We start from the raw sequence: 13,092 nt of genomic DNA on the forward strand, positions 1-13,092 counted from the left end.
CCTTTACATGCGTCGTTCAGAGCCTAATTATCGGGTAGTTCAATTATAAAAACATGAACAATTTAAGTATGATAACTTGTCACCAACGACCTGATTGATAGAACTTGGGAATCACAGAGGGAATATTCATGTAAATAAATCACTTTAAAAATACCTGATGGTTACTATAAGTATTTGAGCCCATTTGGGTGCCAATTAACGAAGTTATACAGGGTGCCGAAGTGTCCACCAAGGGTAATAGCAGCCATTTTTTGCCTTTTGTTGAGAAACTTTCCTTACAATTTTCCTGACTGATGTACTGTAGAGGTCTAAAACTGGGGTGTGTGTGCTGGATCCATACCATATTTTAAGGATAATCACAGAAAATAAATGTACATACTCATCATTTGAACTATTGGTGGGTACCTTGAAAATATGGCACAATTGTGGTGCTGCAGTTGAAACCACTATTATGCACTATCCTCAGCACTGATTATGTATATTTAAAATTTCAGAAAGGGGACATCGCAACTGAAATTAATTCCGCTTTTTTCTGCAATCCCAAAATAATGGATATACCATCCATGACTAGGAGTATTGTTTTGTTGGCTATACCTTAGGAACACCCAGAACTGGACCAAACCGGAAGACTGGAAGAAGAATATTTTCCATTTACGTAATCACTGGAATGATCAATATTTCAACAGCCCTAATTCTTGCTGATTTATCGACAGCTTATGGTGCTATAGACCACATCATCTAAATAAGCTTGTGCACCCTGTCATTTGTCTGCATAAACATGAGACGGTGGCACTTTATCAACATCCACTGTCCTGATGATGACCTGAGGACTATGGCCAAAGAGTTGAAACATCGACAACCACTTCTAGGACTGAATATGATATATACTAAAATCATTCTTCCATAGATCAGGCACATGTTCGGTTTTCTTCCATGTAATGCTACTTTTGGGAGACTCAAAGACATTACTGTGGCATCAGCATACCCGTTTATGCACCTGGCACTTTATCAACATCCACTGTCCTGATGATGACCTGAGGACTATGGCCAAAGAGTTGAAACATCGACAACCACTTCTAGGACTGAATATGATATATACTTAAATCATTCTTCCATAGATCAGGCAGATGTTCTGTTTTCTCCTATGTAATGCTACTTTTGGGAGACTCAAAGACATTACTGTGGCATCAGCATACCCGTTTATGCACCTCCCAAGTATGTTGGAAGTGTCATTTCTTAGGAGTCTGTTATGGCTGTCTTTCTGCCAGCCCTCTGGAGAAGGAGAATGATGGAGAGTGACTCCAGCCTATCACCCTCATAGCATAGGGATTAGGCCGATAGACAGGGATCCTGTCTTATAGATATAAGGGCATTTTCGTGCCATTTTCCTTAGAGTAAGGCTTATGAATTTAAGTTAGGGGTTAGATATATGGGTATTAGTCATGATTTACTCATTTGCTAACATGCCGATCTGTTTCTCATGGAGCTATGTATATTATGGGCTCCGTAGGCCTTAAGCGAGACAGACTCCATTTTGCTTTCTGCCTGGTAGCTCGAGAAGGCTTTCTAGGTGAAGTGTAATGTTTTAGTTTCAAGCTGTTGTTCGCTTGGAGAGAACCGGTTCAGGCTGACCCTTATCGAAGGAATGTATTTTTCTCCACTCCGAAGACACAACTTCAGGCCGGCCGGCTGGGAAAGTGTCCTTGGTACGGGGAGGTACAAGAATTTGGTGGGCGGCAGGTTACTGGCCGTGAATTTCCATGAAGGAACGGGCTTTGATATTAGCGAAGGTGTTAGTCTTTCAGTCAGTCAGTCCGTAGGCGGCATCTAGCCGTTAGCATCTCTACCATTATTCATTTTCATGGTGGACAAGTCGTCATCTTTGAAGTCGGAGAAAGATTTAAGACCGAAACTCTCTGAAAATAGACTGAACGAGAAGTGGCGCGGAGCGCACTAATGCAGAGAGAGAGAGAGACGGTAGCTAATTAACAGCAAGGTTCCGAGGTCCTGAGGGAGAGCAGACGAGTTTGAGCCTATCAGTGCAGACGTGTACCTGTGACGGCTGAGGGTGACTGCAAGGCGAGCCAGGACCCAGAGACGAGACAGGAGCCTAGATGACTGCCGAGTCCCGATTTCCCGTTAACCAGGTGAAGTCCAACCAGTCTTTATAGTGCGTGCACCCTAATCTTTCTCTTTTATTTCTTGTGCAAATGTAATGCTGCATAGTAATGTGATTTATGTTTATGGTTAATAAATGCCCTAATTCATATAGAATTACCGTGTGCCTGGTGCTTATGTTCAATCTTGGTAAACGCAACTCCTAGGTGAAAGCTAGGCGCATGAATGGACGAGTAATCCCAATCAGGCAAGTGGTGATCACACAAATAGGGAGTGAGTGAACCTCTGATGTCAAAAGCAACGAGTACACTATACAATCTGGACCCATATCCAAAGTTATTATTGTAGTTTCATCCTAAGTAGACTGTCGAGATATCATCCCAATAATGTTTCATAGGAATGTGGTCGTCGTTGATATGCGGCGTTAATGAGAACGGCAGGAGGGATACTGCCGTGTAAAGCCACCGGATTGTGGTATAAGACTAAGTGAGAGCGTCAGGGGGGACACTGACGTCTATGTTTCGCAGGATCGCGAACGCTGGAAAAGGGAGCATTGGGTTCTGCAGGCCCGTGTGTAGACACGCCGGATTGTGTGTCAGATCTGCCCTGGGGTAGAACGGTCTGGGTCGAGGCGACCGCGAGGCCAACTGATGTTAATAAGATATTGTAGAAAATCCATATATGTATATTGTCATTCCCCATTCTTAGGTGCGACCTGTATATTCATCGTTATATCTACTCAGTGTAAATACGATCTAAGAAGGGAAGGTGAGTACGTTTTGGCTGGGTCACAGGGGCCCCTGGGGGCTGATCCCATCTAAACAGAAAATCCAGCCATTACATCTGGCGTCACGAACTGTTTACGAAGCCTGTGTGCATTGTGTTGTTTTCATCTCGTTGGTTTGCGCTCGGCTTGTACGTATAAAATTTTGTTTATAATTGTGTATATATTTTTTGTGTATCATTATGTTTGTGAAAAAATCATCGTCGGTTTTCAAATTACCGATTCAGATTCCCGGCTGGGAGTCTACGCCTTATGAGGCTTTGGCCCGTGAGTGGGCTGATTCTACTGGTTTGAGCGAAAATTGGTCTTCATTCTTGGAGCAGGCGGAGCCTGCTGATGTGATTTCGTGCCTACAGAAAGCGCCAGTAGTGAAGGGTGATGAGCTTCCTATTTTAGGACGCAGAGGGTGGATTGTTCTTAATGCATATAGAATAATGCATGAGAGGGTTGTGCAACTACAGAAACAGTTTAAAGATTCGGAAGGACAGTGTGTCGAGTTGCAAAATGCGCACACTTTGTTGCGTTGTCAAAATAAATTGCTTGCCGATAAACTTGAAACATATCAGACCATTGCCGAAAGGGCTGCGGTCCGTATTGCACGATATAAGTATAAACATCGTCGTGGACGTGTGTCTTCACGCAAAGTGCGTATGGTTGTAGCAAAAGCTGGAATGGATTGGAACCCCGATGAGTGGGACGGTAATATCTGGGATTCTCATACTTCTGACTCCTCGGCAGAGGAGGGTGACAAGCGCGAGTCTTCTCGCTCCGGACGTGATTGTAAATCTGCTTCGTGCATTGACTCAACTCCCGATTGTGATCGTGCTCGTTCTTCCCGTGCGGATGACGTAGCTTGCCCTGATTGTGATGTTAAATCTAAGATGCGGGCTTCCTCGGAAGCTCTTCCCGCAGTTTCTGCTCACCCAATTTTTCGACGGAAATTACAACAAGCCCCTGGTAATCCGGGTGGTATCGCTCTTGACTGTATTGAAGATTTTACTCAGCAGGAGATCAGTGACATCCTGCAACGATTTAAACAACGACCTGGTGAGTCTTTGCTTACCTGGATGGTGCGCCTTTATGAGCTTGGCGCTTCCGGTATTATGCTCGATGCCGTTGATTGCTTACGATTTTGCTCTTTGAGTTCTGATTCTACTATTCAGGACCATTTTCGGAATTTTAATGGTAATGTTCAAACTTCTTTGCTCCAGCTTGCGTCTGATGGCTGTAATCATAAATATCCAACTGAGTCTGATTGGCCCTCTGATGAAAAGCCGTGGTATACTCTGCGCGATGCGTCGCAACGTTTAAAGGAAGAAGTCATGAAAACCTGTATCTTCCTTAGTACTGCTGACAGATTATTGGATGGTCTTTTAACATCTTCTGTGCGTAATCGCATTATCCGTTCTTCTCCTGTTGCTTACAAGCAGGTCATGATGACTTTATTGATTAATCAAACTGGCAATCCTTTGTCTGCTGTGCTTGAGTCTGTTCGTCAGCTTGGTGAGTTGGGTGAATGGTTTAAACCTGAAAGACAATCCCGACCTGAGGGTCGTACTGGTGGGGACTATAAGTTCTCTAGACGTGACATGTTTCTTGCTCTCGTTGCTGATGGTGTGAAAAGGGAAGAGATCGATGGTGAACCCAACAATATCCTATGGGATATGTTCCGTAAGCGTGGTTTGGATCGGAAGGAAGGTGCCCGTCGTGTGCGAAAGAATGATTATGATCGTGGTTCGGATGACAGTGGTGATGAGAGACGACGTGTGAATTCTGATCGCCGTGATGACCGGCGCCAAGAACGTGGTGGTTCCCCCCGTCGTAGTGATGGGAGGGGGAGAGAGGATGATCGTGAAAGGGGAAGAGATGATCGTGGTTCTAGCAGACATAGAGATGCAAGGAGTTATTCCCCTGATATACGAAGGAGGGAGGATCGTAATAGACTCTCTGACCGTAATTCACAATTTTTTGAACATGATACTAATCCGTTTCGTACTGGAGACGGATATGAACAAGAAATTCTGATACCGAAGAAAACTGAAAACATCTACCCTGATCTGTCTTGGTTGACTGAACGCAGGAAAAGTGACTAGGAAATAGGTCAAGCTCCGGTACGCAGGTGGGCCCACAGAGATTACAGACCATATGTAGATATTGAGATTTTTTGGAAACATCGTAATATCCAAAGGGCCCGAGCGTTGGTTGATACTGGGGCGGAGGCCACTTTAATTCATGGCAAGTCGAGAAAATTTCATGGACAATCTTTCACAATTACCGGCCTGGGTGGTAAAGAAACGCCCGCAGTTCAAACTGCACTTGAGATTAAAATTGGTAGGATTCCTCGTAGAGAATACTCTGTGTTGGTTGTGCCACTTTTGGAATACATTATTGGAATTGACATCTTGAAAGGTATGACTTTGCATTTGGATGATGGTTACTATCAGTTTGGTACTAGACAGTACATTTCGACCAGACCCGTACGGGTTGGCCGTTTACGCATGCCACCTATTAAGATCCCTTTAGCAACGAAAGTGATTTCTCAGAAACAATATCGCATCCCAGGTGGTCATGAAGAAATTACAGCTACGATTCAGGATTTGGTTGACGCGGGAGTCATTACTCCGGTCACATCCGCTTGGAATAATCCTGTTTGGCCCGTGCGCAAAAGTGACAACTCTTGGCGCATGACTGTTGATTATCGAGAATTGAACAAACATACACCTAAATTGACTGTGGCAGTGCCTGACATTGTTACATTGATTGAGAGAATTCAAAAGCATCCTGGTACATGGTATGCTTCTATCGATATTGCTAATGCATTCTTTTCGATTCCAATTGCCCCCGAATGTCAAGAACAATTCAGTTTTACATGGAATGGACGTCAAATGACGTTCCGGAGTCTTCCTCAAGGCTATGTACATAGCCCTACAATCTGTCACCGGCTGGTGGCGGAACATTTGTCTGAAGTGCCTACGATTCCACAAGTTCAGATTTGTCATTATATTGACGACATTTTGATTCAAGGTGAAACGCAAGACCAAGTACAGTCTCATTTGGATCAGATCATTGACTGTTTGCGAGCAAAAGGCTGGGAAATTAATCCTGATAAATTACAAACTCCATCCCAAGCTGTGAAATTTCTAGGAATTAATTGGCATGAAGGTCACAGAGAAGTGATCCCACAAGTTAAACGTAAAATACTTGATTTTGCTGTTCCCAGAAATAGGAAAGAGGCGCAATCCTTTATTGGGTTGTTTGGATTTTGGCGCCAACATATTCCACATTTGAGTCAAATCTTGGCTCCACTGTATCGAGTCACTCGTAAAAAGAATGCGTTTGAGTGGGGTGAACCTCAACAAACTGCTTTTGATTTGGCTAAAGAAGCTATTCAGTATGCTTTGGATTTGTGGCCCGTGAGTGAGGGTAATGTGGATTTGAATGTGTCCGTGGAAGGTCTGTATGCCAATTGGAGTTTGTGGCAAAAGCAGGGCAGACAAAAAGTGCCATTAGGTTTTTGGACCAAAAAGCTACCAGAGGCTGGTGAGCGTTATTCTCCTTTTGAAAAACAGTTGCTTGCTTGTTATTGGGCTCTGGTGGACACCGAGCAATTGACTTTAGGCCATGCTGTGATTTTGAGGCCTGAGATTCCCATCATGCAGTGGGTTTTGAGTTCACCGAAGTCCCATCGAATTGGACATGCTCAGGAGGCTAGTGTGATTAAATGGAAATGGTACATTCAGGACAGGGCACGTGTGGGTCCGAAAGGTGTGGCGATTTTACATGAGCGAGTGGCGCAGGCGCCCTCCAATGAAGCTGAGAGTGAGCGTTCGGTTCCCGTAGTGCAGGAGTCTCCCGTGCAGTGGGGTAAATCATTTGATGATCTGTCCGTGGAGGATAGAAAACATGTGTGGTTTACGGATGGTTCTGCGAAGTTCATTGGTGACAAGAGACATTGGAAAGCTGTCTCCTATAACCCGACTACTAAGAAATTGTTGAGCACAACTGGAGACGGTAAGAGTAGTCAATATGCTGAACTTTATGCGATTTACCAAGTTTTGAAACAAGAGTTACCAGGTACATGTCATATTTTCACCGATTCTTGGTCCACTGCAAACGGTCTAGCGGTGTGGTTGCCTACATGGCACTCGCACAATTGGGAATTGCACTCCAAGGAATTATGGGGTAAAGAATTGTGGCAAGAAATTTGGGAACTGCTTCCGCACAGTACTGTAACAATCTTTCACGTGGATGCTCATACTCCAATAGATTCCCTTGACAAATTTTTCCATAACATTGCAGATGAACAGTCTAAAATTTCTGAGGCAGTGGTTGACATGCAAGATTCTGATTTGGCGGGATTGGCGAAATGGGCCCATCAGAAAGCAGGACATTTTGGAGAGAAAGCCACTAACAGGTGGGCTGCTGATAGAGGAATTCATATTCCCTTTTCTTTAATTAAAGATGCCATTCTACATTGTCCCATTTGCCAGCATTCTAGAAAGAAAGAGGTGCCTCAAATTGTTCGAGGTCACTTACATCGAGGTAAATTGCCCGCCCAAATTTGGCAGATTGATTATATTGGTCCGCTCCCCATGAGCAGAAATTGCCAATACGTTTGTACAGCAGTTGATACTTATAGTGGCCTTTTGGTCGCTTTTCCTTGCAAGAATGCTACCCAAGTGAATTCAATTAAAACCCTGGAACTGATTATTCTATATTATGGTGTCCCATTCCAAATTCAATCGGACAATGCATCCCACTTTCGTGGAAGATTGGTGCAGGAATTCTGTATGGAAAACAATATCGACTGGGTATTTCACATTCCATATTATCCACAAGCTTCAGGACTGATTGAGAGAATGAATGGTTTGTTGAAAGAACAGTTGCGCAAGTTGACTGATGACCGTTACAGCCAGTGGAGAGATGTCTTACTTCAAGCTTTGTTAATACTTAATAATCGTCCTTTGTTGCATGCTGAATCTCCTTTGATGCGTTTGTTTCCTCCACATGTTGATGCAAAACCTAATTCTGTTGCTGCTACGGTCACATATTGGGAAATTACCCCCGGTGCTTTGGCTCCGTGTAGAGCTACTCCAGGTTCCGCAGGCCTCGACCTGCATGCTTTAAATGATGTACACTTCCCAGGAAAAGATCGAATCATTGTTGAAACTGGCATTGGTGTCTCTATACCTGCCGGTAGTTTTGGATTAATTGCCCCTAGATCTGGCCTGGCCCTGAAAGGTGTTCAAGTCCTTGGTGGTGTGATCGACAGTGATTATCAGGGAGAGATTAAGGTTCTCTTGCTTAATAGCAGTGAGATGGATTTGTTTATCAAAAAGTCTGACCGTGTTGCTCAGTTATTGATTATGCCTGTCTTCAGTGGTGAGATCAAAAAAGGCTCTGCCCCAACGTTGCTAACTGTGCGTGGACAAAAAGGCTTCGGATCATCTGATCTTCCTGGAGCTAAAATATGGGTGCAATCGCCTAAAAATCCTCCTGAACAGGCTGATATTATTGCGACTGGTCATGACAACACCGTTTTGGTGATGAAGCCAGGGAAAGATGGCTGGGAAGCTGTCCCAGCTGACAAATGTTATTTACGAGAATGATTAAGGCCTGTGTTTGTATTCTTTCAGATCATTCTCTGGACTGCTGCTGCAGGATGTGTCGGCGCTGGACTCCTTTTGGCCTGCTACGCCGGGAGAGGAGAGGATCTACCGACGCCGAGTGATGGGATAACAAGAGCTACGCGATCCGCGTGGCGGAAGTCCTCCAATTTCTGGATCACACTCGCGGAGCGAGTGACGAACTCTCCGCATTTTTGCCTTACCCCCATGAAGAGCGTTACTGACATATTATCGACCTGTTTGGTCGCTGTCCCCGCATCTACTGAAACCCTTCGTCATGTATTTAATATATCCAGTGCCCGACCTAATGTCATTCTGGGCGACTTTTTGGCCCATGAATATTGTCCCTCATGTACTCTTCTTCCAGACCAAGATGTCCTACTTAATTCCAGAATCACTACTTTTAATATTACCCCTGGTGACCTTTGCTTCATGATGACCTGTAATCCTAAGGCCATCTCTGAATGTTTGCGGTTGAAACTCCAAGCCGCTACTACTTTTTCATTTCACCAGCGTTTGTTATGTATGAAAAGACTTCCTAATTCATGTTTTTCAGTGAAGAACAATATGACTTGCAAAAGTTTAGTTGTTGCCACTAGCCATTATCGTTCAATGTTGTTACCGGCTGGATGGCTCTTTTCATGCGGGAATTCATCTTGGCCCTATATTCCTGCGAATATTTCTGGTGGCCCATGTGCCATCACTAGATTAAGTTTGCTAATGTTTTCTTCACATCCTCCTTCACATTCCCGTATTGTTCGAGACTCTATGTCATTGCATGAAGACTGTGATTCCTCTGTTCATCTTTTTTCCAAATCTGAATATCTTGGTTTAGCTTTTTCTATTATTGGTGTTCCTGCATTGGCCGTTTATAATGCCAAAACAATCGGCAAAATGGCCTGCTGGATGGTTAAATCGATCAACCAGACTTCTACTGTTTTATCAGATTTATTATTAGATTCCCAAGGTGAACGTAGAGCTATTTTACAAAATCGTGCGGCCATCGATTATTTACTGTTAAAACACGGGCATGAATGCTCTGAATTTGAAGGTCTGTGCTGTTTTAATTTATCTGACCATTCCAAGGATATCCAATCCCACATTAATAAACTCCACGACTTGACTGCAGAAATTAGAGAACACATAGATCAGGGTTTCTTTGACTGGCTTTTTAATTGGCTCCCTGACATGCATTTTTTACGACAAATTTTGGGAGGGGTCATTATTGTTGTCTGTGTCCTTATAGTGATTTGCTGCTTCATTCAGTGTATCCCTTCCCTGCTACAATTTTTTAGAGTTACAAAGAGTCGTAGATCAGTTAGTTTTGTTTCATATTATTCGTCTACTGACGTTAGTTCCATTTAGTTATTGGTAAATAGACTGGAGTCAAGGGGTGTAATGTTATGGCTGTCTTTCTGCCAGCCCTCTGGAGAAGGAGAATGATGGAGAGTGACTCCAGCCTATCACCCTCATAGCATAGGGATTAGGCCGATAGACAGGGATCCTGTCTTATAGATATAAGGGCATTTTCGTGCCATTTTCCTTAGAGTAAGGCTTATGAATTTAAGTTAGGGGTTAGATATATGGGTATTAGTCATGATTTACTCATTTGCTAACATGCCGATCTGTTTCTCATGGAGCTATGTATATTATGGGCTCCGTAGGCCTTAAGCGAGACAGACTCCATTTTGCTTTCTGCCTGGTAGCTCGAGAAGGCTTTCTAGGTGAAGTGTAATGTTTTAGTTTCAAGCTGTTGTTCGCTTGGAGAGAACCGGTTCAGGCTGACCCTTATCGAAGGAATGTATTTTTCTCCACTCCGAAGACACAACTTCAGGCCGGCCGGCTGGGAAAGTGTCCTTGGTACGGGGAGGTACAAGAATTTGGTGGGCGGCAGGTTACTGGCCGTGAATTTCCATGAAGGAACGGGCTTTGATATTAGCGAAGGTGTTAGTCTTTCAGTCAGTCAGTCCGTAGGCGGCATCTAGCCGTTAGCATCTCTACCATTATTCATTTTCATGGTGGACAAGTCGCCATCTTTGAAGTCGGAGAAAGATTTAAGACCGAAACTCTCTGAAAATAGACTGAACGAGAAGTGGCGCGGAGCGCACTAATGCAGAGAGAGAGAGAGACGGTAGCTAATTAACAGCAAGGTTCCGAGGTCCTGAGGGAGAGCAGACGAGTTTGAGCCTATCAGTGCAGACGTGTACCTGTGACGGCTGAGGGTGACTGCAAGGCGAGCCAGGACCCAGAGACGAGACAGGAGCCTAGATGACTGCCGAGTCCCGATTTCCCGTTAACCAGGTGAAGTCCAACCAGTCTTTATAGTGCGTGCACCCTAATCTTTCTCTTTTATTTCTTGTGCAAATGTAATGCTGCATAGTAATGTGATTTATGTTTATGGTTAATAAATGCCCTAATTCATATAGAATTACCGTGTGCCTGGTGCTTATGTTCAATCTTGGTAAACGCAACTCCTAGGTGAAAGCTAGGCGCATGAATGGACGAGTAATCCCAATCAGGCAAGTGGTGATCACACAAATAGGGAGTGAGTGAACCTCTGATGTCAAAAGCAACGAGTACACTATACAATCTGGACCCATATCCAAAGTTATTATTGTAGTTTCATCCTAAGTAGACTGTCGAGATATCATCCCAATAATGTTTCATAGGAATGTGGTCGTCGTTGATATGCGGCGTTAATGAGAACGGCAGGAGGGATACTGCCGTGTAAAGCCACCGGATTGTGGTATAAGACTAAGTGAGAGCGTCAGGGGGGACACTGACGTCTATGTTTCGCAGGATCGCGAACGCTGGAAAAGGGAGCATTGGGTTCTGCAGGCCCGTGTGTAGACACGCCGGATTGTGTGTCAGATCTGCCCTGGGGTAGAACGGTCTGGGTCGAGGCGACCGCGAGGCCAACTGATGTTAATAAGATATTGTAGAAAATCCATATATGTATATTGTCATTCCCCATTCTTAGGTGCGACCTGTATATTCATCGTTATATCTACTCAGTGTAAATACGATCTAAGAAGGGAAGGTGAGTACGTTTTGGCTGGGTCACAGGGGCCCCTGGGGGCTGATCCCATCTAAACAGAAAATCCAGCCATTACAGAGTCCTATCAAACATTTTCTTTTAAGGCACCTGATCCAGTTTGGTTCTTTGGATGCATGGCCCATTATTCCTATAGGGATACAATATGTAACTTAGTTATTTTCTTATAACCTACGAATAGTCTTTTATCAACACACTCAGTCTCAAAATTGTATCCAAGGCATTACAAAACACAAAGGTTCGCATAGCCACATTAAAGCTTTGGGGATTCAAAGAATTAACGCTGTGTACAGGAGTGAGCAGTCATGAACCACATTTAATTACCTCGGCACAGGTGCCTTGTACTTGTTTTTCAGTCCTTATGATGTTAGTTATAACAAAGAAGGAGTCCACGCCCTGGAGGAAACACAAGAAAAGAGAGTGCAATGAAATTATGGCAAACACTTATTACCCTGTCAGCCCTGTGTTAAAAATAGATTATTTTTCATATGTTGATTGTAAATGGAACATTAGCATCCCACCCACACCCCCAAACTGAACATACTATGCAGACACAATAATATATGGGATAAATAATATCCTCTAATGTACATTATATGGATACTCCAGGTCACCAATGACACGTAACCACAAAGAGGAACAAGGTTGAGCTTCTTTATAAAGTCATGGACCCTCATGGTGACTTTCAATAGCAATTTGAACTATAGCATATGTCATTTTAATCCTTGCATCACGTGATCACTCCATCATTTTTGCTCAAACCTTCTTCTAGCTTACTTCTACCTAACATAATTCAACAGAGCCAACATGGTTTCAGCTACATAGAATAAAAGTGAAATTTGTCACATTCATCATATGAAAACAAGCACATCAGTAGCAACATGTACATTGTTGCAAAGTAGGGGCCTATTTAAGGTCTGCATGTTAGTAGTGCTAGAATAAAACTACTAAGGTGCTACAAAATGCTATTCACAAACCTACGCGCAGAGGCCTCCACCTATCCTATCTTTTATGTGCAAAGATCTCAGCCCTACTGTCGAGATCTCCACACACATAGGTATACATTTTAGTAGTACGGGTTGAGTATTGTTTATTGTTTGATTACTTAAAATCATGACAATTAGAAGAAAAATAGAAGAAAAAAAAATAAGCAAGAAAACACAGTTCATCTTAAATGCAACAGGAAAAAAGTTAAAAGGATGCTGTGGTACAAAATATTTTAAAAAGTGAACAAGAAACAAGCTAAAATATGTTAAAACATAATGACCTTGTTGGTAGGTGTGCGACTCAGCCATAACCTTCAATAAGACAAGCAAAGGCAGCATCTATAAGTGTTCCGAGATATAATAAAAGGACACAGGAATTCTGATTTATTCATAGATGTACAAATTATGATGGTGATTATTGTAAACCTGCAGATGTAAGTTATTTTGCAGTTTCAATGACAAATTTCGTAAACCAGACGTTAAGCATCACCTTGTTGGGATTCGTTGCTGCTATGATGACTT

General features: G+C 43.3%; 1 protein-coding gene across 1 annotated transcript in view; it reads right to left on the reverse strand.

Annotated features, from left to right (window-relative positions):
- The window catches only part of LOC147679441 (P2X purinoceptor 7-like), a 317,897-nt gene that overhangs the window by 188,000 nt on the left and 116,805 nt on the right, over positions 1-13,092 (reverse strand). Inside the window, exon 3 of the mRNA XM_086943009.1 lies at positions 11,909-11,980. Within this exon, the coding sequence (XP_086799135.1) occupies positions 11,909-11,980 (72 nt within the window). The remainder of the gene's footprint in view (positions 1-11,908; positions 11,981-13,092) is intronic.

The sequence above is a fragment of the Lissotriton vulgaris genome, chromosome 11, assembly GCF_964263255.1.
Source record: "Lissotriton vulgaris chromosome 11, aLisVul1.2, whole genome shotgun sequence".
Taxonomy (NCBI): domain Eukaryota; kingdom Metazoa; phylum Chordata; class Amphibia; order Caudata; family Salamandridae; genus Lissotriton; species Lissotriton vulgaris.